Genomic DNA, 25939 nt, shown 5'->3' with positions numbered 1-25939 from the left:
ATAAGGTGTCTAAGACCAGGTTATGGGTTGCTGGTTATGATTATGCTGTCTGTATGCATGTGTCATTTTGTAGTTGAAGTTATGAGTATTGGCTCTATAGTGTCTGTATTTTGTATTTGTGCTCTGCTTCTGGGTGACACCCGCAGACAAGTTGGTGTCAGCTCTGCCTAGCCTGCTTGATGGCCCATTAAGGACCATCAGCTACACAACTGACCCATGGAGAGGAGGCAGACACACCTTAACGTGTTCTACTTTGCTACAAGCTGATGCGAATAATAATAGGAGATTGTTACCAATCTCCTAGAATGGACCTTGAAAGGCCCTGCCTTCACTAGCAGGACCAATTTTTGCCCCAGATCCCTAAGTGGCCCCTTCAAGGATTAAACTCACAGCCCTGGGTTTAGCAGGCCAATGCTCAAACCACTGAGCTATCCCTCCCCCCAACTCTGAACACAGGACTGACTGACCCATCCCAGTGGGGGATGTTCCAGAGACTTGATTTAAACATGCAGTTTACTCCATCACTGCTACAAGCCTGAACTAAGGACTTTGCCGGACCACAAAATAACTGTTGGGGATGTGGAGATGCCTACAGTGATCCTCGGGGACCCAGCCTACCCGCTAATGCCCTGGCTCATGAAGCCCTACACTGGCGCCTTGGACAATGACAAGGAACTCTTCAACTACCGGCTGAGCAAGTGTAGAATGGTGGTGCAGTGTGCTTTCGGACGTCTCAAGGGGAGATGGCGGAGCTTACTGACTCGCTCGGATCTCAGCGAAACCAGTATCCCCATTGTTATTGCAGCTTGCCGTGTGCTCCACAATCTCTGTGAGAGCAAGGGGGAGACCTTTATGGCAGGATGGGAGGTTGAGGCAAATAGCCTGGCTGCTGATTATGCCCAGCCAGGCAGCCATGCGATTAGAAGAGCCCAGCGGGAAGTGCTGTGCATCCGAAAGGGAGGCTTTGAAAGCTAGGTTCCTCAGGGAACAGGGTAACCTGTGACTGTTAAGTTTGTTTACAGAGAAGCTGAACCTGCCTCCGTTTCTTTACCCAGTTAATGTTGACTATCCTCTGCAGTTACATACCCCGTTCACCCCCTTCCAACACACGTTTAAAAATAAAATACATGGAACTTTGTTAATTAACACCGTTTTCTTTATTACTGATTTCGCGGTAAAGGGTTGAAACTGGGATGCAGACTGTGGTGGGTAGGGTGTGTAGTGATGTAAAGACCGCTTTTAAACTCGAGGAATGACAGGCTCCTGCTCCTAGAGTGGTCCGCAGTGGCGGACTGGTTGTTTCAACGGAGCCTGCCACCTCTCCTTTTTGGGACTCTGTGTGGGGGGGCTATGTGACTTTGTGGCGGGGGAGGACGGTTACAGATCCCCTGCTGCGTGGCTCTGTGATCCAGGATAAGGACCGCTGCATAAGATCTCTAACCGCCTTCCCCCGCCACAAAGTCACATAGCCTCCCCCCCCCCCAAAACAAAACATGAAAACCACCTCCCAGACTGACCAGGGTGCCTAGTGACTGCACTGTGTGTGTGTGACCTGCTGCTGAACCTGCCCCCGTGTCTGTACCCTGGTAAAGGTGACTGACCTGTCCAATTACCAACCCCCTTCCCCCCTTGAAACACAGTCTCCTCTAAAAGAACAGGATGGAAACAGTAATTAACAGAAAAGTATTTTTTATTATCAACTAGACAGTTAGGGGATGAAACTGGGATGGGGGCTTGGGTGAGGCGGGAAGGAAAGGACTTATCAAAATTTTGGGAATGAGAGCCTTCCTGTAATTGAGCACTCTGCAGGGGTGGAGTGACAGTTTTCACGGCCCCTGCCGCCCCTCCTTCTTGGTACTTTGGGTGAGGGGGGTATGGGACTTTGTGGCGGGGGAGGGCAGTTAGACATAGACTGCAGTGGGGCTCTGTCCTCCTGCCTCCGGACCTCCACAAGGTGCCGGAGCGTGTCCGTCTGCTCCCTCATTAGTCCAAGCAGCGTTTGAGTTGCCTGCTGGTCTTCCTGCCGCCACCTCTCCTCCCGTTCGCTGTGTGAGCGCTGGTACTGCAACATGTTCTCCCTCCACTGGGTCTGCTGGGCCGCCTTGGCTCGGGAGCAGCCCATAAGTTCCGAGAACATCTCGTCCCGTGTCCTTTTCTTTCGCCGCCTAATCTGCGCCAGCCTCTGTGAGGGGGATGCCGGGGTAGGTCGGGAGACAGTCGCAGCTGTGTGATGGGAAAAAGGGAGTGAATTCCTTACAAAGATACATTTTTGCGAACAATGAACATAGTCTAGTCTGTCTCTGCGAACAAGACCATGCACAGCACCTATCTCATGCGCACTCAGGACAAGTTTGAATTTTCGGCCTTCGCATTCTGTAGGAATGTTACACTTCTCAAGCACTAAGGAGGTTGGAAAACCGCCCCCGGATTTAGAGCGGCTGAAGTGGTTCCCACACTCGATCAGGAGACACATAGATTAAGCGCCGACCAGGTGCATACCACTGGAGTATGCAGTGCATAAGGCACCAATCAGGGGAGGGGGCGAAGTAGTTGGATTATGTTAGCACATGCGCATAATAGAATGATTTATGTAACCATTATAATAAAAGACGTGGAAAACCCCCGCTTGGGGCGCGCTCCACGGGAACAGACTGACGGACTTGGCTTCATTCATTGCTACATCTGGTGACCCCGACGTGATTCCCCCTGCTCACCGGCTGGAATAGCCTTCGATGCATCAACCCTCGCTGAATAGCCCCGTTTCGTGAGTATGGGGGGGAAATTGTCAGCTCAGCAGAAGGTTCATGCGAAAGAGCTGCAGGATATCATACAACAGACTGGCAGGCCAGTTTCCCTGGGTCAGTTAGAAAAGCTACTAATTGAAATCAATTGCCAATGTCCTTGGTACCCGGATCACGGGTCACTGTCAGTAGATGATTGGATAAAGATAGGGGCGACACTGCACGCGGAGCCTAGAGCCGCGGTGCAGTGGCTCCTGCTTTGGCAGCGATGTACAGAGGCTCTGGAAACAATCAGGGTTGGAGCGTCATCCAGGGCTATCCTTCTCGCCCCCGCGCCTTCGGCCCCCCCTCCTTACCCTCGGATCTTGCCCCCTAAGCCACCTGAGGCGGTACCCGAATGCCATGATGCATGTCCGGGTACGGATGGCTTTTCACAGCCGACTTCCCGGCTGTCCCCTTTTCAGGCAATGATACAGAGGGAGGAGGGAGAATTGAAAGGCGAGCAGATAGGAGAGTTATTGGCTGCGTTCCCAGTGACACATCGCCCAGGCAACGCAGCGGGGGAAGCTGAAGGGGAGATCACAGCCCTCCCCTATTCTGTTCTCCGAGAGGCGAGACGAGCGGTTACTGAGTCTGGATTGGAATCCACCTTTACCCGAGGCATGTTAGAAGGGATTGCAAATGGGTATAGCATGCTCACCCAAGATTGGAAGGATCCTTGTAGGATGCTTTTAAGCCCCGCGCAGTATGTTATTTGGGATAGTGAATTTCAACAGGAAGCATTACAACAGAGGCAGGCATTGGGGGGGGCCTATACTCCCGAGCAATTGTATGGAGCAGGACAGTTCGCCGCTATACGAGAGCAGGTAGATAATCCTGATGCCCAGTGGGAATTAATGAGGAAACTCGCTTATCGGTATCCTCCTTGAGGGACTGGTAGATACTGGAGCTGACGTTACAGTCATCTCCGCTTGGCAGTGGCCATTCACCTGGGACAAATCCTAAGTGCCAGCCATTTGGGGAGTGGGCGGATTGCAGGCTGCTCAACAAAGCACCCGATGGATTGCTATAACTCCGAGAGAAGGGGGAAAGGAGATTCTCCTTAAGCCCTATATCATGGGTATTGCTGTATCCCTATGGGGAAGAGACTTGTTAAGCAAATTTGGATTGCATCTTACCATTTATGATTGAGGCCAGTGCTGTTAGTGCCTGGCCAAGTTTTGCCGCTTTTGCTTGGGTGTAGTTAGGCCCCCCTTTCTTTTGGTTGTTCGCCAAGTTTTAGTAGCTAGTGGTGTTTTTGACTGAGGCCAGTGTTTTATTTTCAGCCTTTTTTAGTTAATTTATTTTGTTCACATTTTACCATTCATGACTGAGTTTACTGCCCTTTCCCTTGTGTGGCTAACCAGTACCCCTGTGTGGGTGGAACAGTGGCCACTGCCACAGGAGAAGGTTTTTGCATTGTATCACTTATGTGAGGAACAATACCAGGCGCGCCATGTGGAAAAATCCACTAGCCCCTGGAATTCGCCAGTCTTTGTTATCAAGTAAAAATTTGGTAAATGGCGAATGCTCCATGATTTTAGAGCGATTAACGCCTGCATTTAACCCATGGGACCCCTGCAGTGTGGAACCCCAAATCCCAATTTTATCCCATATGGTTATTGGCTTAGGATAATAGATTTTAAAGATTGTTTTTTTATAATCCCTTTTTGTTTTAAAGATAGGGAGCTTATTTTCCCCGGGGAGGTGGTGGTGGTTTTTATTTAATTTTTTGGACCCCTGCCCCCGGGCACGATGGGGCTAATCCTCCCTCGTTCCCATGCCGGGAAATATGGCATTTAGATAGTCCCCGGGGTAATAGATAGTGATTATATGGGAAGTATTTATGTTTAAAATAGGGCTCTTATGCCAAAACAGTTGCTCCAAGGGGACTCCTGGGCCCAGATGGTGATCCTTCCCTTTTTGACTAACACATTCCGTTAGTGCCTGGCCGAGTTTTGCAGCTCTCATAGTTTTTGGGCCCAGCCAAGCCCCCCTTTCTCTTGGCTGTCCGCCAAGTTTCAGTTGCAAGCGGTGTCCTTGACTGGCCAGTGGTTTTTTTTTCTTTAACTTTTTCAGTTAACTCATTCTGTTCTTTTTGGATCCCATTGATAGTCGTGCATTTTTTTATTAAAACGCTAAATTTTTAGTGAAGCGTTTTAAGATCCCCCTAATCCAAGCCCAACATATTGTTTGAACCTGTAATTATTATGCAAGTCTTCATCATTACCCCGAACTGGGTGTTAATCCCCGCGGTCTTCAATTCAAATAAATTTGGCAAATGGATGTTACGCTTTATCCCCCTTTTTTTTTCCTGGAAAAATGTACATGTTACCATTGATACCTACTCTCATTATATTTGGGCCACCCCCCAACGTGGCGAACAGGCCAAACATGTGATTCATCATGTTCTTGCTGCGGTGGCCATTATGGGCCGCCCCCGACAGATAAACACCGATAATGGCCACGCCTACATTTCTCACAGATTTGCGGATTTTTGCACGCAGTGGCAAATTAATCACGTTTTTGGCTTTCCGTATAATTCCACAGGTCAAGCCATTGTGGAATGCACCAATAGTACACTTAAAGAGTACCAAAAAAAGCAAAATAAAACAGTGGGGGATGATGGGCCAACCCTGGGCACCAAGCAAAATCAATTAGCGATAGTATTGTTTACCCTAAATACTTTAAATGCCTTTCAGAATTTTACAGCCACTGAACGACATTTTAAGACGGAAACCCCGCTCCCACGCCCATCTGTCAAATATAGGCAGAGCCCAGACCCTAATTGGTATGGCCCCATTCCATTGATAACCTGGGGACGAGGGCATGCCGCTGTGCTTACTCCCAGAGGTCCGTTGTGGGTCCCTGCCAAGAATGTGCAACCGTGGCACATTGACGTGGCATCAAAGCCTCAAGAACCCGATATCCAACTTCAATCTGACCCTAACCGAGATCTTTCCAGTGTGCCGAGCCACAAAGACGGCACCAAAGGTTACCTGGGGGCAGGTGAAACGACTGGCGCAGCAGGCTCAGCAAACGCTGGAGAATAACAAGGCCAAGCCTACCCCCGAGAATTTTACTGTTGCTATCTTTGCTTGTTTGATTGCTAATTCTTTTACCATATTGGTGTGTTGTTTTTGTGTGTTACAGGCTAGGGCCGAACCCGAATTGCATAGCCGCATGTGTTATAATATATGGGCTTGACTTGTGATCCTTGCCAATCAATCCTCCTTTTGTTTACAGCAGGCCCCTGAGATGCATGGCCTGTTGGGCACCTGCCTGGTCCCAGTATGTAAGGCGCCGGGCAGTGCTGCACATGCAACAGGGATGTTTAATTTTATAAATGTTACCGAGATTCAATATTCTTCAATGAGCCTATGGGGCCAGGCCACTTATGTGAAACCCGCAAGTGCCTTGTCCCTTTTTACCCCATGAGTAGCCAATCACCAATAGCTTAGTTGATTGGCATGTGCCTTAGCGAAAAATATTAATTATATGTCTGCCGCCTTGGCCTTGCTGAATTAAGTATAGGAGGAGCTTTGTAATGCCATATTAGATAATTGAGCGGCAATTGATTACCTGCTATTGCTCAGCCATGTGGGATGTGAGGAGGTATATGGCATGTGTTGTTTTAATCTGACAGACAATTCTAAACGGATTCATGCACACATAGATAACCTCCAAGAATTGGCACAACACATTCAGCAGGACAGGAACCCATCATGGTGGGATGACCTCTGGGCGTGGCTGCCATCCATGGGATGGGTCCGAATTGCTTTGCAATATGCTTTGATTGTTATCGCCTGCTTGATTGGTTTTTGTTGCTTTGCTCAGTGTATTCCTAATATAATTAGGATGTGTTTTACACCCTGTCGGCGCAAACCCCTGCCTACATTCCAAGCCGTCATGTATGCACATAGAATCATGAAACATGCGGACCAGGCACGGGTTGACAAAACAGAAAAGGAGGGGATGTAGGAATGTTACACTTCTCAAGCACTAAGGAGGTTGGAAAACCGCCCCCGGATTTAGAGCGGCTGAAGTGGTTCCCACACCCCCACACTCGATCAGGAGACACATAGATTAAGCGCCGACCAGGTGCATACCACTGGAGTACGCAGTGCATAAGGCACCAATCAGGGGAGGGGGCGAGGTAGTTGGATTATGTTAGCACATGTGCATAATAGAATGATTTATGTAACCATTATAATAAAAGACGTGGAAAACCCCCGCTTGGGGCGCGCTCCACGGGAACAGACTGATGGACTTGGCTTCATTCATTGCTACAGCATTCAGTGCCTGGGGTCTTGCAGTGGAGATCAGACAAGCGGGGCAGGACAGCAGAATTCATGTAGCAGGCAGACATGGTAAGCCGTAGACTTTTGGCTGCTTAAAACTTAATTTATAGCAGTGCCCTCCTTTCACGGTCAAAGCAATGCTCCTAGCGTTGGCCAGTTCCTGCTGCCGGCAATCCGGAAAGCATGAACTCTGCCCCTGTCCCACCCCCTCGTGGCTGTCCCCAGGAAAGATCCCTGTATGCTGCCCCTGTCCCGCCTCCACCACATGGCTGTAAACCGCCGGTTATAGTTATGTAAAGGAACAGGCAAGCAGTCCCAATACTAACATTCCCCTAATTCAAAGCAGGTCACCATGAGCGAGATCACCCTGCTGAGGATCAGTGAGACAGATAAAGACCGCATGCTGCTTGAAAGCCAGCAAAAACCAGGGCCCTATGCCGCCATGCTCTGCGAGGCAATGATACCAGATTACCTGCTGATAGCCTGGCGCGGAAAAGTGTGCTACCACAGAGGACGCAATAAGGCCGCTCTCCCCAGGAACCTCGTGCGGAGGCTTTTCGATTACCTCCAGGAGACCTTCGTGAAGATCTCCCAAGAGGATTTCTGTTCTATCCCCGTTCATATTGACCGTCTTTTCAGATAGTTAATATTCCTGTTCTGTTAAAAATAAATGTTTACATGTTTAAAGCACTTACCGACTGATCCTTCTCCTGATTCAGGGTCCGGGTTAACGGCTGGGGAGGGTTGGTAGGGGATCTCCGTGAGGGTGATGAAGAGATCCTGGCTGTCTGGGAAATCAGCGTTGTAAGCGCTGTCGACTGCCTCGCCCTCCTCATCTCCTTCCTCATCTTCCCCGTCCGCGAACATCTCCGAGGAACTGTCCGTCGACACTATCCCATCCTCAGAGTCCACGGTCAGTGGTGGGGTAGTGGTGGTGGCCGCACCTAGAATGGAATGCAGTGCCTCGTAGAAGCGGCATGTCTGGGGCAGGGATCCGGAGCGTCCGTTTGCCGCTTTGGTCTTCTGGTAGCCTTGTCTCAGGTCCTTGATTTTCACGCGGCACTGCGTTGCATCCCGGCTGTATCCTCTGTCTCTCACGGCTTTGGAGACCTTCTCGTAGATCTTCGCATTCCGTTTTTTGGAGCGCAGCTCCGAAAGCACAGACTCATCGCCCCACACAGCGATCAGATCCAAGACTTCCCGGTCAGTCCATGCTGGGGCCCTCTTTCTATTCTGAGATTGCATGCACACCTCTGCTGTAGAGCTCTGCATCGCTGCCAGTGCTGCTGAGCTCGCCATGATGTCCAAACAGGAAATGAGATTCAAACTGGCCAGACAGGAAAAGGAATTCAAATTTTCCCAGGGCTTTTCCTGTGTGGCTGGTCAGAGCATCCGAGCTCGGACTGCTGTCCAGAGCGTCAACAGAGTGGTGCACTGTGGGATAGCTCCCGGAGCTATTGGCATCGAATTCCATCCACACCTACCCTAATTCGACATGGCCACGTCAAATTTAGCGCTACTCTCCTCGTCGGAGAGGAGTACAGAAATCGAACTAAAGAGACCTGTATGTCGAACTAAATAGCTTCGTTGTGTGGACGGGTGCATGGTTTAATTCGATCTAATGCTGCTAAATTCGACATAACCTCCTCGTGTAGACCAGGCCCTAGAGTCATTTGTGGGAGAGAGAGAGACCGTGAGCGTGAGAAGGTCTGTACAGTCATGTGGTTAGAGCACTCACCCATTTTATTATGTATTTGAGATTCTTGAAAATATAAATAAAATGGGGGGAAAAACCCTCCAAAGCCAACCAAAACTAAACCTGTTTTTCTTTTGTTAGGAACAAATTCAGAGACATTTGGAGAGTTTGAAAAAAGAGAGAGACGAGATTCTGTCGTATAAATCGAGTGGGGAAAATACAAGCCAGGAACTACTGGTAGGTGCCGTTCTTACTCAGAGGCAACGTGCACTGGGACGTTATTGATACTCTGCTTAGTCTAACGGAAGAAGAACAATGAGCAACATCTTCCCTTCCATGAAAGATTATTGCTTATTTATTCTCATTGTAAAGAAAAACTGTTCTGCTTTAATCGAGTATAAACAGGAAAATGGAGCATTAAGGAAAGAGTTTTAATAATCCAAATATTTCCATTGATAATGTGAATGTAATTTGTTTAGCTAACAGTAGTTTCTCCCTTAGTCTTTCAGCTAGAGCTGGTTGAAATTTTTCAATCAAAAAAATGTCGTGTGGCAAAATGGGATTTAGTAGAAAACACTTTTTTTCCCCCTGGGAAACTGTCTTTTGCAAATAAATAAATAAATAAAAATCAGTTTTTTGACAGGAAATTTCAGAATGAACAAAATGTTTATTTTCATTTCAAATTGAAGTTTTCATTTTGGTTGTAAAAAACTGAACATTTTTTTCAAAATTGTAAATGTTTTTTTTATTCCTTTGTTTCCCCATTTACTCCTTTTTGCCACTGATACAATCACATGAATAATTTCCAGGTTTTTTCTCCTAGTTTTTCCTTTTTCTTTTTGACAATTTTTCTAAAATGGGGGAACTTTTGAAGAGTTCCAGACAGAGTGGAATAAAAGGAACAAATGGGGTGGTGGTGGAAATGGACGTTTATTTTATTACATTTTAGAAAAAAGGGGAAACAGAAATGTGAATTTTTTTCAAGTTATTTCATGATATTTTTCAAACAAATTACAAGTCCCATTTTGAACACTGAAAAATGGAAACAACTTCAAAATTTCAAAATTTTTTGCAAATTCCTCCCCCATTTTTTGGCTTTACTTTCAACAGACAGAACTGTTGGCATATGAGTCTGTTTGTGAACCTGAGAGAGAATTTTTGGTTTGACTTGTGATAATCTGACATCCTCACTAATGTGTGTGAAGGACAAAGACACAGTGGGAGCCTGGAAGGGGGACACGGGATAAACGCTCTGCGGCATCGGGGCCGGGGAAGAGGGGGGCGCAGGATAAACGTCGCATTTCCTGCACTTTAGACTTTTGGTCTCCTGTTTTCTGGCTGCGTGACAAGAACCAGGGGAGGGCTAAGGGAAACCCTCGAACAATAACCACAACAGAATAGTGCGGGCAGCCGCTATAGAAATCTGCTGCCCCGGAGAAGGCTGGTCATTTAACACCTGACCAAACCCCACTGAAGTCATTGGAGAGACTCCTGTTGATTGTGGTGAGCTTTGGAACAGGCCCTAGCGATATCGCTGCTGGACGTTGCCGTGAAGAAGATTTGGGTTCTAAAGATGATGTAAGTTTCTTGCTCCTGGGGTACCAGGCGCTAGAGAGCTCCAGAAAGAGCATGACTTGGTGGGCTTCTGTCCAGTTCACATGCACATTTCTAAGTGCCCTGCAAACTCAGATCTGAACATGCAAACAGGTGTCTTGCCAGCCACCCAGTTTGTGCTCAGAATCCCTGTGTGGGTTAAAATTGGAGATTTATGATATGACCAAATGTTTGTATCCTAAACTGTGCATTCAAAACTTGTCAGAGCAATTGTTGGGGCTCTAATCTTGAAGCCAGTTTTAGAAATACGGCCCTATTCGTCTAGGTGTATTTTGTGGGGAGAATCTCTTCCCCAGTTCAAGTCTAGCGCTTCCGAGTTTGGGTTCTACTGTTTGCTCCCCAGAAGTAATCCTTGCCTGTCCCGTTCTGGATCCCACACCTGCTGTCCTTCCTGTTATTTGAAGGATCTGGTTTTCTAGAGACCACTGATAACAGAATATTCTAATAATACAAGATAGATTCATATTCTAAACACCAGTTAGGGTTCTTCAAAATCCATTGGAAAATCATCTGTCTACTGAACACAGAGTTTGTTTTCCATAAAATGTCAGAAGTTAAATTCTACGGGGTTGCAATGACATGCTCCCATGTGCATACACAAGGCTATAAAATGTCCCATAACTCACTCCATGGTCCTGTCCTTGACCCATGATTTCTCTTTCTCTCTCTTCATTTCAGAAACAGCTCGAAACTGGGAGGCAAAAGATTGTGGCTGAATTTCAGCAACTGCACCAGTTTTTGGAGGAACAAGAGCGACTCCTGCTGGCCCAGCTGGAAGAGAATAAGGAAATTGAAAAGAGGAGGGATGAGTATGTTGCCAAACTATCTGAGGAACTATCCTCTTTCAGTTCCCTGATCAGTGAGATGGAGCAGAAGTGCCAGCTGCCAGCAAGTGAATTCCTGCAGGTGAGATGGTGTTAGAAACACCCCAGAACCTTTCTCAGGGCAAGAAAGTCTCCTGACCCTTCACTTTTTTGCAGTGTAGGAGTGTATGACGTTCCCCTGGTGTTATCTGGACCAGTGATCTGCTAGTCCTCCAGTGCAGGGCACTCCAGTCCTCGAATCTGGGAGCGAGCCTTGCCCTGCTCCACTGTGAGAACCCCCACTCCAGGGCTGTTCACGCACAGCCGCTGGCATGTAAACTGCTCCCAGCTATGTGAGGGAGCACTTTTGGCCAGCCACTGCTTGGACTGTGCAACCGAATGACACTAGCCAATATCTCTGGTCCCAGACACAACCCTAGGAACTCATTGCCACTGGATGTTGTTGAGACCAAGCATTTAGCAAAACTCAAAAAGTGAGAGGATATTTCTGTGGATAACACAATATCCAGAGTGATATTAAACCTCATGCTTCATTGCTTCAGCCAGTTGCTTAGAGAGAAGGATGAGAATGTGGGGGCAGATTCTTACACCTTCCTCTGAAGCATCTGGCACTGTCCACCTTTGGAGACTGAATAGTGATTAGCTGGACGTCCGGTCTGAGCCAGTCTGGCATTTTCTGTGTTCCAAACGCTAACGCCAAAAGATTAAAGATGGAACCAGTCTTTAATTATGGAAATAGCTAAGATTGAGCCTAAGATTCCATTTAAAGCCTGATTTTGCCACTTTTCCTACATGTCACAAAAAGGGAAAATATTGGCCTTAAAACTGATACATGGGGTCTGAGGCTGTGGTGATTTTCTCTGCCAGAACTGAAGTTAGACAGGGAAGCTGTTCGTTACTTATGGTAGCCTGAACGTGTAAGTAGTCGTTAGAATTCCAAAAGCCTTCTAATAACTTTATTTTTCAAAAAAAGGCTCTAACTAGCAAAAAAAGAAAAAAACAGGTGAGAAATAAAACGTACCATCTTGGACGTCTCTAGCTGATATCTAGGGTCAGATTCTCTGTTGCGACCAGTATCTGCTGTGGGCAGCATCTTCACTCCTCAGATGTCCTGCATTGAACCTGGGGTGTAGGATGGTGATTGGCCCTGTGTTACTCTGCACCCCACACCTGTCGGATTGTTTTGCATAAGAGTGTGGGAAACTGACATGCAAGTCTCAAGGATGAGGCTCGTTCTTATCTGCTGGGAGGCAATAACAGGATAATAAATTAAAAAGCTGTCTAGGATGATGTTACCCAATGAAGTTACAGCTGCTGCCTGTGTGTATTTTATTAACCAATTAGCAATTGCTTGATTGCTTGCTTTAAGTGTATAAAGATGTATGCTGGGGAGAAATAAAATGACTTTGCTTTCAATCATATTGATGGTCGAGCTCTGTCCATGCACGCCTGCGCTGCAACAAATGGTGACCCCGACGTGATTCGTATCGAATGAAAGTGTCGGTGGCCTGACCCAGGCGGAGAAGCCCTGAGCCCAGAGGCGAACGGCCAGGAGCCTGAGCCCAGAGGCGGGGAGTGCTTATCCGACGTGACTCGTATCGAGTGATGATAGTGTCGGGAGTTGAGCCCAGAGGCGAACGGCCAGGAGCCTGAGCCCAGAGGCGGGCGGCTGGGAGCCGCGGCGGGGAGTGCTTGAGAAGCCCCCGGATTCCGACGTGATTCGTATCGAGTGCTGATAGTGTCGGGAGCCTGAGCCCAGAGGCGAACGGCTGGGAGCCGCAGGGGAGAGTGCCGGAGAAGCCCCCGGGCGTCCAACAGAGACGCGCGCCTGAGCTCAGGGGCGAGCGTCCGAAAAGAGAGGCGCACCCAAGCTCAGATATGAGTACCGCTGTATCAGCTGAAGAAAAGATAACATAGAAGTTTTATTTGCACATTATGAACCGACAAAGGGAAAAGATCTTCCCTGCTGCACTGATTCACTTATTAAGAAGAGAGGGGGAGTTGTGGAGGCTCCTCCTGACCGGCCTTCGGGCACAGGACGAGGAGGTGCTCCACTGGAAGCGAGCCCTGGACGGGAAGACGTTGGAGTGCACGGCGCAGGTAGAGGCTCGTGCCGTGGCCCCGGAGGTCGTTTGGACCTACAAGCAAGCAAGTTGTTCTGGCAGGAGCCTGGAGAAGGCGTCCTACACTGGCTGGTTTGAGCCTGGGACAGTGCCGGGAAAACCATTATGCTTCTCCGGTATGAGCAGCAATAGCTGGGTGTCCTGACATAGGATTCACAGATTAAAAGAAGCCAAGCAGGGAAGGAAAAGGAACAGCATGAGTTAACTAAGCAAGCTAAAGATAAGACTTGGCGAACAGCCCAGACTAAAGAGAGCGTGACTGGGCCCAAAAAAGTTAATGAGAGCTGCAAAACTCGGCCTGGTATTACCGGAATGTGTTAGATTTCTTTTCTTATGGGTAAAGAAACGCTACAAAAAAGACTGACTGCTTGGACCCATGATTTTTACTGCAGAAAGACCCCTCCACATCAGAAGAATTTTTTTACTGATGATTGGCCTATGTAATTTTTTAGTCCTATTGTGTTTTTGGACAGCATGAAAAAGGGACAAGGTGTCCCTTGGCAGCCCCCATTGTGTTATTTGGAATTTTTTTTTGTTGTTTTTTGAAAGAAGCAAAATTACTACGGGATGATGTCCTGGTAAATTTCCCCCGTAGAAGCTGAACCATGCCGGTGGTGGAAAACAAGGAAAAACACTTATGTTGTTGATGTTGCCAAAGTCCAGAAATTCCTGATTAAAAAGATATTGAGAACTGACCCTGGTGAAGAAACAAAGAATTACACACTGGCAGGACGAAATTTGTGGGACTTATGTTTGGAACTGTGGTATTAATTGAATTTCGGGGTTTATTCTACAGGCTGCGCCCTGTGTTTTGGATAAATCCTTCAGTATGTATAGCCCACCCTAATTGGATTGTAAATGATATGTCCTTCTTTTATTGAGGCTGAGAAAGCATTGCCGTGGGAGCTAGTATGTTTGAATTTTTGAATGGCCAGCTGATGGCCATTCGGAGTGATTTTGAGCACCAGGATAGCCCACTGCCCTTACAGATATATTAGGAGTACCATTTGATCTGGAGTTGTAAAAATATATTTAGACACTGTTTAAGTAAAAGTGTAAATATTTGCAGTGCCCCTCCCCAGCATGTAAACCGGTTGAGTTGGGGGGTGAGGGCTTTTACATACCGAACCCTGCCGGGTTCATGGGGAGGATGATTGTGGAATTAATTGCCCCAGCTTTTTAGAGTTTAATTGTTTTTTGTTTTTCAAGTTTGAGAAAACTCAGCCAAAGGGTTTGTTGAGTATTCTCAAGGGGGGAGTTGTGTGTTATTTAGGCATAAATTTAGGTAATTTGGGAGAATGGCTTTGAATTTATGTGACCCTAAGAATTTTTATGTAAAGTGCCTTTGTTAGTCTATTTAGACTTTTTGTTAATTTTGTGTTATGTGCTGATTATTGGCCGTTGTAGACTGCTTGATATTAGATGTGGCCTATATTATAATAGACAGCGTATTTGGAAAGGAAAACAGGATCGGGCCCAAGCGGACAGGCAACAGATAAGGCTTGGAAAGCTGGCTGAAAAACTCTTGAGGGCGTAGCGAGACTAAAAGTTTAACTCTATGGTTGCCAGAGGGAATAAAGGTTGAATTTTGTAAAAATGCTTAGAGAAAAGTTTTTGGTGTTTTGAAATGTTTGTAAATAAATTTAGGCAAGAAATTAGTTTGCAATTGTTTGGCCATGAATATTTTGTTGCATTAGTTGAAGATTGTATATTGTGCTATGTAATTGTAATTGTATTAGGCTAAGGGCATATAAGTGGTGCTGTTGTTTTTTTTTTAGTGTTTAAAATTAGAAGCTAATAGTAAGAAATTTTAAGCTGTGATTAGCTTTGAATTTTAGGAGTAAGCTAGGAAGCAATTGTATTAATGTAAATGATTTACCTGATGAAGTAATTTTTTTGTTTTGCCTGCTAGCTATATAGGGTTTTGGTATATTTTAAGTAATGATTAATTGCCCAGTAGGGGTAGTTTTGTTTTTGTTTTTTAGATATTAAAGAAAATTGGTGTTAGCTGTATAGCATTTAATGTACCATGTAATTATTTATGAATTGCATGGTTATGGATAAGCCTTATAGATTGAGGAAGTATTATTTGGCTTTTAGTTTTGTTTTGTTTAATTGGTTATTGTTACTTTTTTATGTGTTTTTGGAATAGAGGGGAGAATTTCCCTATGCTGCCTTGGTGGAAAATTACAGCTGCGTGATTACGAGAACAGAGGGATGAGATAATGTTGTTATGAGAAAGTAGGGAACTGCCAGAGCGAGGCAAAGGCCAGGTGGCCTAACTGGATCAGATACGGTGCATGGGAAATGGGAAGACAGTAAGCCAGGTGGATTCCGGCGAAGTGGGTCCGGCCTTGGCTGATTTTGGCGCAGAGTGCCATAAATACAATGGCCTTCTGCTTGCTGCCCCATGTTGCTGCAGTGGAAGCCCTTATTGGAAACCTGCTTTGTGGGTGTTTGCACATTGGCAGAACCCTCCTGGCCCCTTGGGCCACTTGCGTTACCTGGAGGAGGGATGTTTAGGTAAAAGTAGGGCACTGCGGAAGATATTGTTACGGTTTAGTTAGGCAGCTGGTGTTTAGATTTGCTTTTAGTTTTGCTGTGTAATAGATTGTAGTAATGTGATGCTATAAGTTGAAAATGTTTTGCTGTGCCTTCCTTTTTTTTTATTATGAGAAAAGGGGGGAAGTGTCGGATTGTTTTGCATAAGAGTGTGGGAAACTGACATGCAAGTCTCAAGGATGAGGCTCGTTCTTATCTGCTGGGAGGCAATAACAGGATAATAAATTTAAAAGCTGTCTAGGATGATGTTACCCAATGAAGTTACAGCTGCTGCCTGTGTGTATTTTATTAACCAATTAGCAATTGCTTGATTGCTTGCTTTAAGTGTATAAAGATGTATGCTGGGGAGAAATAAAATGACTTTGCTTTCAATCATATTGATGGTCGAGCTCTGTCCACGCACGCCTGCGCTGCAACACACACCCACTGCTCTCACCCAGCCCCACCTTCCTGTGGATGTCAAGAAGCCCACAGGACAGGCCCTCAGAGTGTTTGTGGGCGAGTGGGGAGAGAGTTTACAGCACGGGGGGCAGCACAGCATGGGGGCATCCCTCCCTCTGGCCCCCTGGAGTCTGCAGGAGGGGATCTTCCCCACACCTGTGAGTGTTAGGAGGATCCTTGTTCAGCACATCGCAAGACTGAGCCTTTGATTCCATGTGCCGGGTGGTTATGCAAATGTCACTACTCGAAGAGCCTGTGTGCCTCCTTATACAAACTTCCTGGGCCCAGCTCCGAGCAAAGGCAACACGTGGAATGTTTTTATTTGTTATTTATTAACACAAACAATTTGTCTTTGAACCTCAAACTGTGAAGACAAAGCGAGTCCCCTCCAGAGCAGGAGGGATCCTTAGTGTGAGAGCTGGGATTGAATTTCCTTTTCTCTCTCCCCTCTAGGACATCAAAGGCACCTTGAGCAGGTAGGTGGCTCCTTCTCACTCTCCCTTTCACTTCCCAGGGCAGGGAAGGGATTTTGGACATGAGACCTGGCTCCCCACGGCCCAGCAGTGCAGAGTGTGGGGCTGGTTCCCAATCTCCCTCCGTTACATCTAATCTCGGGGCTGTTGTCATTGTGACCAGACTCCAGAATAGAGCAGCCTGAGAAAAGAGTGATTGACCTACAGACAGGGGTGTTACTTGTAGTGTGGCTGGTGGAACGGAGACCAGGGGCGGCGAGTTATATGGGCCCATGGGGCCCAGGCCCCACCAATAATCCAGGAGCTGGGCTCAGCCCCACCAATGTTTGGGCCCCAGGCCCTGTGCTGGGGGTCCCCGCTTTGCAACACCCGGCGCTCTCACTCACCGCAGCAGCAGCGGCAGCTCCCGGGAGGGGCCTCAGGAGCGACTGGACTCCCAGCCCATTGGCCGGGAACCCCAGCCAATGGGAGCTGCCGGGGGCGGTGCCGGAGCTGCCTGGCCACGCCTCCACAGCAGGGAGGGGGAGCGAGCCACAGGCAGCGGCTGAGCCCTGGGCATTGTGAGCAGCAGACAGACACAGACGGTGAGCTGTGGGCAGCCAGACACACACAGCCGGGGAGGGGGGGTTGGTGGGGACAAACACACACAGCCAGGGGGTTGTGGGACAGACACACACGGGGGGGATGGACAGACAGACAGACAGACAGACACAGCCTGTGAGCTGTGGGGGCAGCCAGACACACACACACAACTGGGGAGGGGGGGTTGGTGGGGACAAACACACACAGCTTGGGGGTTGTGGGACAGACACACACAGCGGGGAGCAGACAGACAGACACAGCCGGAGGGCTGGGGGGGGTTGGTGGGGAGAAACAGACACAGCCAGGGGGTTGGGGGTTGTGGGACAGACACACACAGTGGGGGGCAGACAGACAGACAGACACAGCCGGGGGTTGTGGGACAGACAGACACAAGGACACAGCCAGGGGGTTGTGGGACAGACACACACAGCGGGGGGGAAGGGGGACAGACACACACAGCCGGGGGTGGTGGGGGCAGCCAGACACACACAGCCGGGGGTTGTGGGACAGACTGACACAAGGACACAGCCAGGGGGTTGTGGGACAGACAGACGGACACAGCCGGGGGAGATGTGGGGACAGACAGATGGAGTCGTGGGTGGGGAAAGGAGCAGCAATGGGCACCGCGGGGCTGGTATAAAATACACAGGATGGGGGGGGGCTTCCTGAGGGACTATAGCAACACCCCCCGCAGAGCAGACCCAGGTTGCAGCTGGCTCCGCCCATCACAGCCCCCTGCCCCACAGAGACCCACACAACCCTCTGCTCCCTCGAGAGACTCCCAATGACCCCTGTGCCCCTGTCACTCCTCTCCAAAGAGCCCTCCCCTTTGTGCCAGCCCACTCCCCTCCCCTCCTCCAAAGCTCCCTACAATCTCCCCCTTTGCCTTCCGCCCCCCAGCCCAGCCCATTCCATTGGCCGGGAGGCTCCCAGTCTAGTAGCTAGCAGGGCCCATGGGAGCTGCACCTGAGGCAGGGTGCCTGCCTGCAGATGCAGACCTGCCTGGCTGTGCCTCCACAGCACAGGGAGGGGGAGCCACAGGTGAGCAAGCCCTGGTCATCATCATCATCATCACAGGCCCAGTAATTCTCTGGATATTTAATTTCACTGAGGCAAAATGTGTGCAATTTTATGGGTTGAATGATTGAATGACATAATACCCACCTGCCTGCATTGTCCGTCACTAAGTCCAGTAATTTTGTCAAGTGTTTGTTGCACAACATGGTGGTGCCTACCCCTACCTTGTGCTTCAGGGGTGATGGGGTCAGGGCAGCCAACATATCCAATTACTAATCAGGTAGTTCTATATGTTGGCTGGCATCTTTTTTTACGTGTTTGCTCCCCCTGATGTTAGAACCTGGCTACACCACTGGGGAGGGGAGCTTCCTAGACCTGTGCAGCTGGGGCTTAGGTGAATTTTGTGATACTGTGCCCCTTCCCAGCTACCACCCTGCAGTCCCCACTCCTGCACAATGCTGGGCAAGGGGCAGCCCCATCCCCAGTGAGGCTATCGTGAGGGGTGGCAGCAGGGGAGGCCATACGTGATGGCAACCTCCCACCTCGGTACCCACCATAGGGGAGCCGAGTGGGCCTTCTGGACCTGAGAGGGACCCTAGGAGCATGTGCAGTGAACTGCGGGGGAGAGGAGGGGTCCCTCCCCTGGAGCTTGCTGCTGCCAGGGAGGGTGGAGGGGAATCCTCTTTGGCCCTAGCCCTGGGGCAGCCTGTCTGCACCCCAAGTTCCTTATCCCCAGCCCTGCCCCAGAGTCCTCACCTGACCGGAAAAACACGCAACTTAAATTTGGTGGTCAGTTTAGAGTATCATAGAATATCAGGGTTGGAAGGGGCCTCAGGAGGTCATAAGGTCCAACCTCATGCTCAAAGCAGGACCAATTCCCAACTAAATCATCCCAGCCAGGGCTTTGTCAAGCCGGGCCTTAAAAACCTCTAAGGAAGGAGATTCCACCACCTCCCTAGGTAACCCATTCCAGTGTTTCACCACCCTCCTAGTGAAAAAGTTTCTCTTAATATCCAACCTAAACCTCCCCCACTGCAACTTGAGATCATTACTCCTTGTTCTGTCCTCTGCTACCACTGAGAACAGTCTAGATCCATCCTCTTTGTAACCCCCTATCAGGTAGTTGAAAGCAGCTATCAAATCCTCCCTTATTCTTCTCTTCTGCAGACTAAACCATCCCAGTTCCCTCAGCCTCTCCTCAGAAGTCATGTGCTCCAGCCCCCTAATCATTTTTGTTGCCCTCCACTGGATTTTCCAATTTTTCCACATCCTTCTTGCAATGTGGGGCCCAAAACTGCACGTAGTACTCTAGATGAGGCCTCAGCAATGTTGAATAGAGGAGAATGATCATGTCCCTCGATCTGCTGGCAATGCCCCTACTTATACAGCCCAAAATGATGTTAGCCTTCTTGACAAAGGCCAGAGGAGGGAGTGTTAGTGCCTGTGTGGACTTCTGAGAAGTGCATGGGGTGGAAGGAGATGCTGGGATGCTCTGGAACCACTCCTTCAAAGCCAGTCAGGACTCTGGGGGAGCCTCCTCTCTGAGCAGACTGTCTCCAGGGCAAGAAGCTTACACCTTCCTGGGTCTGACCTCAGAGCATTCAGCATGCCCTTCCACACCATGCACTTTCCGCAGTGAGTCCGCCCAGGCAGGGTCCTGGGGCAGCCAGAGGTCCCTGCACCCCAACTCGGCAGTCAGATGTGACTCTCAGCCAGACTGTAAAACAGAAGGTTTATTAGATGATGGGAACACAGTTTAAACAGAGCTTGTTGGTACAGAAAACAGAACCCCTCGGTCAGGTCCATCTTGCGGGGTGGGGAGCCCAGAACCAAGTTCTGAGTCTCTCCCCATTTCCCCAGCCAGCTCCAAACTGACACTCCCTCCTCTGGCCTCTGTATCTCTTCCGGACAAGGAGGCCACCTGATCTCTTTGTCCCCAACACCTTCAGTTGGCATCTTGCAGGGGAAACTGAGGCACCCACACAGTATTCAGAGAAAATATTAAGAACATTCCCACTTCATCACAACAGGTACAACAAAATATAATACTGTATATTGAAGTAGGCAAGTGCTGCTTCTGACTTTCCACTTTTAATTGACCCTTGTAATTTTGTGGCGCTGACGCGTTATAGCTTCATTTTATATCGGCTTACAGGGCGGGAGCGGGGGGCACCACCATTTTGGGCCCCACCAAAAATTATACAAACCTGCCGCCTATGATGGAGACTTCAGGGGACTGGGGATGGAGAATGAGTTTTTTCACTGTGGGATGTTGTCCCAGGTTGCTGTATTCACGGCAGGTGCTGCCCCCTCCTGGCTGCTGTGGGGATTAGCTCTTCCGGGGCCAACCCCTCCCCTGGCGTCTCCCCCATTGTCTCTCTCTCACTCTGCAGCCTCATCTCTCCCCCCAGGAGCTGCAGCTTCCTCTGCGTGACTCAGCCCCCAGCCAGGTCACTGAATGGTTTCCCCTTCTGGGGTGCAGAGTCTCGCTGGCCCCACTGCCCAGGCAATGCCGCTCCAGCCGGGGCTGGGTGGGGAACTCGAGCCCCCCACTGCTCTAGGCTCCAGCCCAGGGACCCTGCCACATGCAGGCAACGTCTGCTCCCTCCCTGGGCTGCTCCCCGCTCCCCTCCCACAGGCCTTCGTCTCCCCCCGCTCTCTGACGGGGGTTAGACCAGGTGACCCTGGCAGCCCCCTCTGGCCCTGTGAGTCTAACACTCCCTCCCCCAGGGCCCGGCTCCCAGCAGGCTGTTCTCTGCCTGGGTCCCTCCTGCCCTTTCGAGTGCACAGGGGGGCTGCAGACTCCTCCCTGCAGCCATTTTTGCTGCCACCTTCCTGGCTTTGCACTAGCCCAGCCCCCACCTGCTCAGCTGAGCTTCATCGTCCAACCAGGGGTTACTGCTCTGGCCTGAACCCCCCATGTGTGGCCTGTCTCCCCAATCTCCTCGTTCTCTGCTTCCTTCACCCTTTCCGGGGGCTGATGTGGGGTGAACACCCAGCACAGGTGTACTAACAGGAGTGTCAGTGTAAGACACAGAGGACGTTGTTCCCCCCTTCTTGCCACGGGGAGGCCTCAGCTGGAATCCTGTGTCCAGTTCTGGGCACCGCACTGTGAGAAGGATGTGGACAAATTGGGGAGAGTTCAGAGCAGAGCAACAGAAGTGATCCGAGGTTTAGACTGGACGAGCCGTGAGGAAGGTAGAAATAAATGGGTGTGTTCAGTCTAGAGAAGAGAAGACTGAGGCAGGGCCTGATAACAGTCTTCAGATCTGCCTGAGGCTATTCTGCAGCGAGCGGTGACCAGTTGTTCTTCACGTCCCCTGAGGCAGAACAAGGAGGAATCGGTTTAATTTGCCACAAGGGAGATTTACATCAGTGCGACGGGTTCCCAGGGTGCAGCCTGGACTGTGGCACTGCTGAGCCCTCCAGATCCCCAACCTGGGCTGCCTCTCGCCCCGTGATGCTGATGTCAAGCTACAAGCCTGACAGGCCCTGCGCTGACACAGACACCTGTGGGCAGGGACCCGCCTGGCCGTGTTACATGGCTCATCCCCCAGCCATTGACGAGCCAGCAATAGAAGGTGCCAGCCAGTTCCCCCCAGCTCCAGCCCTGCCCCCCAGAACTGCACCAACTCCCACTGCTCCCGGCTCCCTGGGCAGTGCCGGTTCATTCAGTCGTTTGCCGTCCCCCAGTGCAGGGTGGACACACACTGACCTTTGTAAGCTGAGAACCCCGGAGCTAGTGGACTGACCATTGTATGTATCCAAAGAGCTAGATAAGAACATAAATTATCTTTGAAATGGGACAGTGGGTCTCACTCCAGGTCCTGGTACGATGGGCATCTACATCACCCCAAGGATTGTCCCTAATTATCTCCCTTCAGTGGGGTACGGGATACGTCAGGGGATCCTGCTTCCCACCCTCACAATATCAGCGGGGGAGCCGTGTTAGTCTGGATCTGTAAAAGCAGCAGAGAGTCCTCTGGCACCTTGTAGACTAACAGACGTATTGGAGCAGGACGAAGTGGGGATTCACCCACGAAAGCTCATGCTCCAATACGTCTGTTAGTCTATCAGGTGCCACAGGACTCTTTGCTCCACTCACAATACAAGAACGAGGGGACGTTCAGTGCAGCTGAAAGGCAACTAGTGTAAAGCTGGGGGGGGGGAGCGGTGGAAGCTGATCTGTGGGGCTTCTGCTGGGTGCTGAGCACCCACTATTTTTGTTCCACGGGTGCTCCAGCCCCGGAGCCCCCACAGAGTCGGTGCTGATGTGTGTCAGGTCCTTAAACTTCACCCAGTTATTCCTGTGTTCAGCCCAGTAATTTCTATTTGACTAAATCCTGACGTGTATTGACTAAAGCACCTTCCAGAAAGCCAGTCAGTCCTGATTTACCGACATCAACAGACAGTAACACCTGAGGCTGCTTAAAAGTGGGGGGGCAGTGGTGCCCAAACCTCGGCCCCACCCCTGCTCTGCCTCTTCCCTGAGACCCTGCCCCCTGCTCACTCCTCTCCGCCCCCTCCCGCATCACACACCTTTCAGGCAGGTACCAAGGCAGAGAGCAGAGCTCGCCCACCTTTAAAAGTGATGGGGCCACGGCCCCCCTATTCTGGTGCCCTGTCAGGAGATAGAGAATCCACCACTTCCCTGGGCAGTTTCTGCCAATGGTTAATGCACCCGCACTGCTAACAATGTCTGTCTGATTCCCATGGGCATTTCTCTGGCTTCAGCTTCCAGCCATTGGTCCTTGTTCTGCCTTTGTTTGCTAACCTGAGGAGCCCTTTAGTGCCAAGTCTGTTCTGCCCATGACAGTTGTCACGGAGTGAGGGGGAGTCAGGGCCCTGAACCCCCCACTTCCTGTGATTCCCCATGACTCTCACCCAGCCAGTAAAACAGAAGGTTTATTGGGCGACAGGAACACGGCCCCAAACAGAGCTTGTAGGTACAACCAGGACCCCTCAGTCAAGTCCTTCTGTGGGGCTGGGAGCTTAGACCCCAGTCCTGGGGCTCCCTCCGTTTCCTCAGCCTGCTCTAAACTGAACCCCGCTCCCGCCGTCTCCCCCCAGCCTCCCCCCAGCTCCTCCTCCAGCCTTTGGCCCGTTTCCCGGGCAGAAGGTGTCACCTGGCCCAACCCACCTCCTAGGCTCTCATGTTACGCGCCCAGGTATCTTCCCTCAAGGAAAGTCTCCCCATCCCCAATGCAAACAGTCCTAGTAAAACTCCCCTGCAACATTCCCAGGTCTATACTCCACACTCCCTGCTGCGTCACATCGGTATTTGTACCCCACACTCAAGTGCCAGGGTTCTCTCAGGACAAGGCATTTTCACCAGCCCTCACATCAGATTTGTGGGTCTTCTCTGTGCTGTCTCCACTTTTTCAACGTCCATTTTAAAATGGAGACACCAGAACTGGATGCAGTTTTCCAATATCGGTCTCACCAGAATGAAGGGGAAGCTTGTAGTGTCACAGCTGGGATTGGACCTGTTCCTGGGCAACAGAGAATTTAACCTCCAGGGTCTGCTGAGCTACAGCCATTCACTAGAATAAAATACATGTTAGTAAAACACAAATATGAACGAACTCCACACCGAGTAACACTGGGTTGTTCTTCAGATGCGAGAGGGAGAAGTTTCAGAACCCAGTGGCCTTTTCTTCTGAACTGAAATGGAGAAACTGGGAATCTTCTCAAAGAAATGCATCTCTGGAGACCAGAATGAAGGAATTCACAGGTAATAACCAGTCACCTGGGGGATTTTCTCACCTATGTTACACTGATAACTGATAGAGCTGGGGAAATCTTCTTGGGGACAATGATTGTGGATGGAGATAGTCAGCTAATCATTTGGAAGCTATGAATTCCCTACCCAGCTCTCAGTACAGCACGCACACACTGGGTTAGGGGCCTGCATTCGGACCCCCTGGGGGTTTCCTTTCCTAGCAGCTGTGAACATTAACCTGCGCTTGAGCTTCCTGCTGAATTCACTGTTTCTGGAGTATGTTTGTTTGGATTGTTTGTCTGCCAGGCCTCCGGTGTCACCACAGTCCCTCTCTTGCTTTAGAGCAGGGCTGGGGAATCTTTTTTCTATCATGGGCCATTGACCCACATTAAAAATCAGTCGCTAACCACTCACCCGCAGGGGGACCAAGAGGGGGTGTGGAGGCTCGGGGCTCCCCCCGCAGCAGGCCGAGCTGGCGTGCGTGGCTCCAGCCGCGCAGGGATTGCAGAGGCAGTGGCGCTGGAAGAATTTTTACAGTGGGGGTGCTGAAAGCCAGTGGTCCCCAAACATTTTACTTGGCACCCCCTACCCCTGGCTGTGCCCCCTCTCCCCAGAGCAGGGACCAAGACTGGACCGTGGCCCTGGGAGGGGAGGGGGCAGGATGGGGTAAGGGGGCTGAGGCTGGACCACAGCTGGGGACTGGGGCAGAGTCCTGGGTGCGGGGCCAGCAAATGGGACCCCCCCACGTTCCTAGTTCCTGCAGCTCTTCGCAGAGGTAGGTTCCCCACCCCTGCTTTAGAGATTCTCCACCTTTTATCCTCCTGAGCTGGAGAGAATGAGACCCCCAGGGCTGCCAGGAACGATGAGCCAGTTTTACTGAGTACTAATGATTGAATGCTAATCAGTGACACAGTGTCTGTGTGTTGGTCTGTCTGTGAATGATGTGTTGGTTTCAGAGGGTTTCTCTACACAGCAATTAAAACACCTGTGACTGGCCCGTGTCCGCTGACTCCGGCTCAGGAGGTTCGGGGTCGGGCTGGAGCCTGGCTCTGCGACCCTCTCCCGTCACAGGGTCCCACAGCCCAGGCCTCTGCCCAAGCCCCAGCATCTACCCGGCAATGAAACAGCCCCAGTGCCCCAGCCCTGCGAGCCCAAGTCAGCTGTCATGGGCCAGCCACAGGTGTGTAATTGCTGGTAAAACATCTCTGGGTCTGTCATGTAACCTTAGGTCATGTCCTTAGTTTTTAATGTTTGGGGTTATTTTTAGTGATGTGTGTAATGTTTTGTATTGGTCTGAATTGCACTTAACCTCCTTCACTAGAACTTCAAAAAGTTCGTTTTCTTTTCATTTTGCTTTTGTGTTTGAACTTAACAATGTGAAATATATCCCTAAACACGACAACCTGACATTTCGTCTTTCACCCATTTCTTCCTCTAGACTCACTGTCGTCTAGACAGCGGTTGGACAAAGGTAAATTTCTCCTATCAAAGGGGGAGTGAAAACTTTCCTATGAATTATGGGGGCTCATTGGCAGCACCATAGTTCAGGTTTTGTGTCAATTTTGCATTTGAAAGGAGCTGAGCAACATATTCCTGGTGGCTGCCCAGATCTTTCCTAAAAACAGAACAGTTGATTCTTTTCTCTCTTAGAATTTAGAATTTGTAACTAGTGGTTGGGTTACCCAGATGGGCCGGGGTACGGGCGAGGGGGCGAGCAGTGTATCTCCGCAGAGATCTAAGAGTTTAAAAATGAGCCTTTTGGAAAGTCAGAGAGGAACATCTCACCTCGTTCTCAGAACTCTTT

At 49.8% G+C, this 25939-nt stretch overlaps 1 protein-coding gene across 1 annotated transcript; it reads left to right on the top strand.

Annotated features, from left to right (window-relative positions):
- The first annotated feature begins 8763 nt into the window (after nucleotides 1-8763).
- LOC123359716 (tripartite motif-containing protein 15-like) lies at nucleotides 8764-25730 on the top strand. The gene is made up of 5 exons (XM_045001134.1): nucleotides 8764-9014; nucleotides 11070-11297; nucleotides 16795-16817; nucleotides 24032-24147; nucleotides 25574-25730. The coding sequence occupies exons 2-5, from the start codon at nucleotides 11256-11258 to the stop codon at nucleotides 25633-25635; spliced, it is 243 nt and encodes an 80-aa protein (XP_044857069.1). The 5' UTR covers nucleotides 8764-9014; nucleotides 11070-11255; the 3' UTR covers nucleotides 25636-25730.
- The last annotated feature ends 209 nt before the right edge of the window (nucleotides 25731-25939 follow it).

This window comes from Mauremys mutica, unplaced genomic scaffold, assembly GCF_020497125.1.
Source record: "Mauremys mutica isolate MM-2020 ecotype Southern unplaced genomic scaffold, ASM2049712v1 Super-Scaffold_100167, whole genome shotgun sequence".
NCBI lineage: Eukaryota > Metazoa > Chordata > Testudines > Geoemydidae > Mauremys > Mauremys mutica.
Note: the sequence above shows the minus strand (reverse complement) of the source record. Positions and strands in the feature narration are given on the sequence as shown.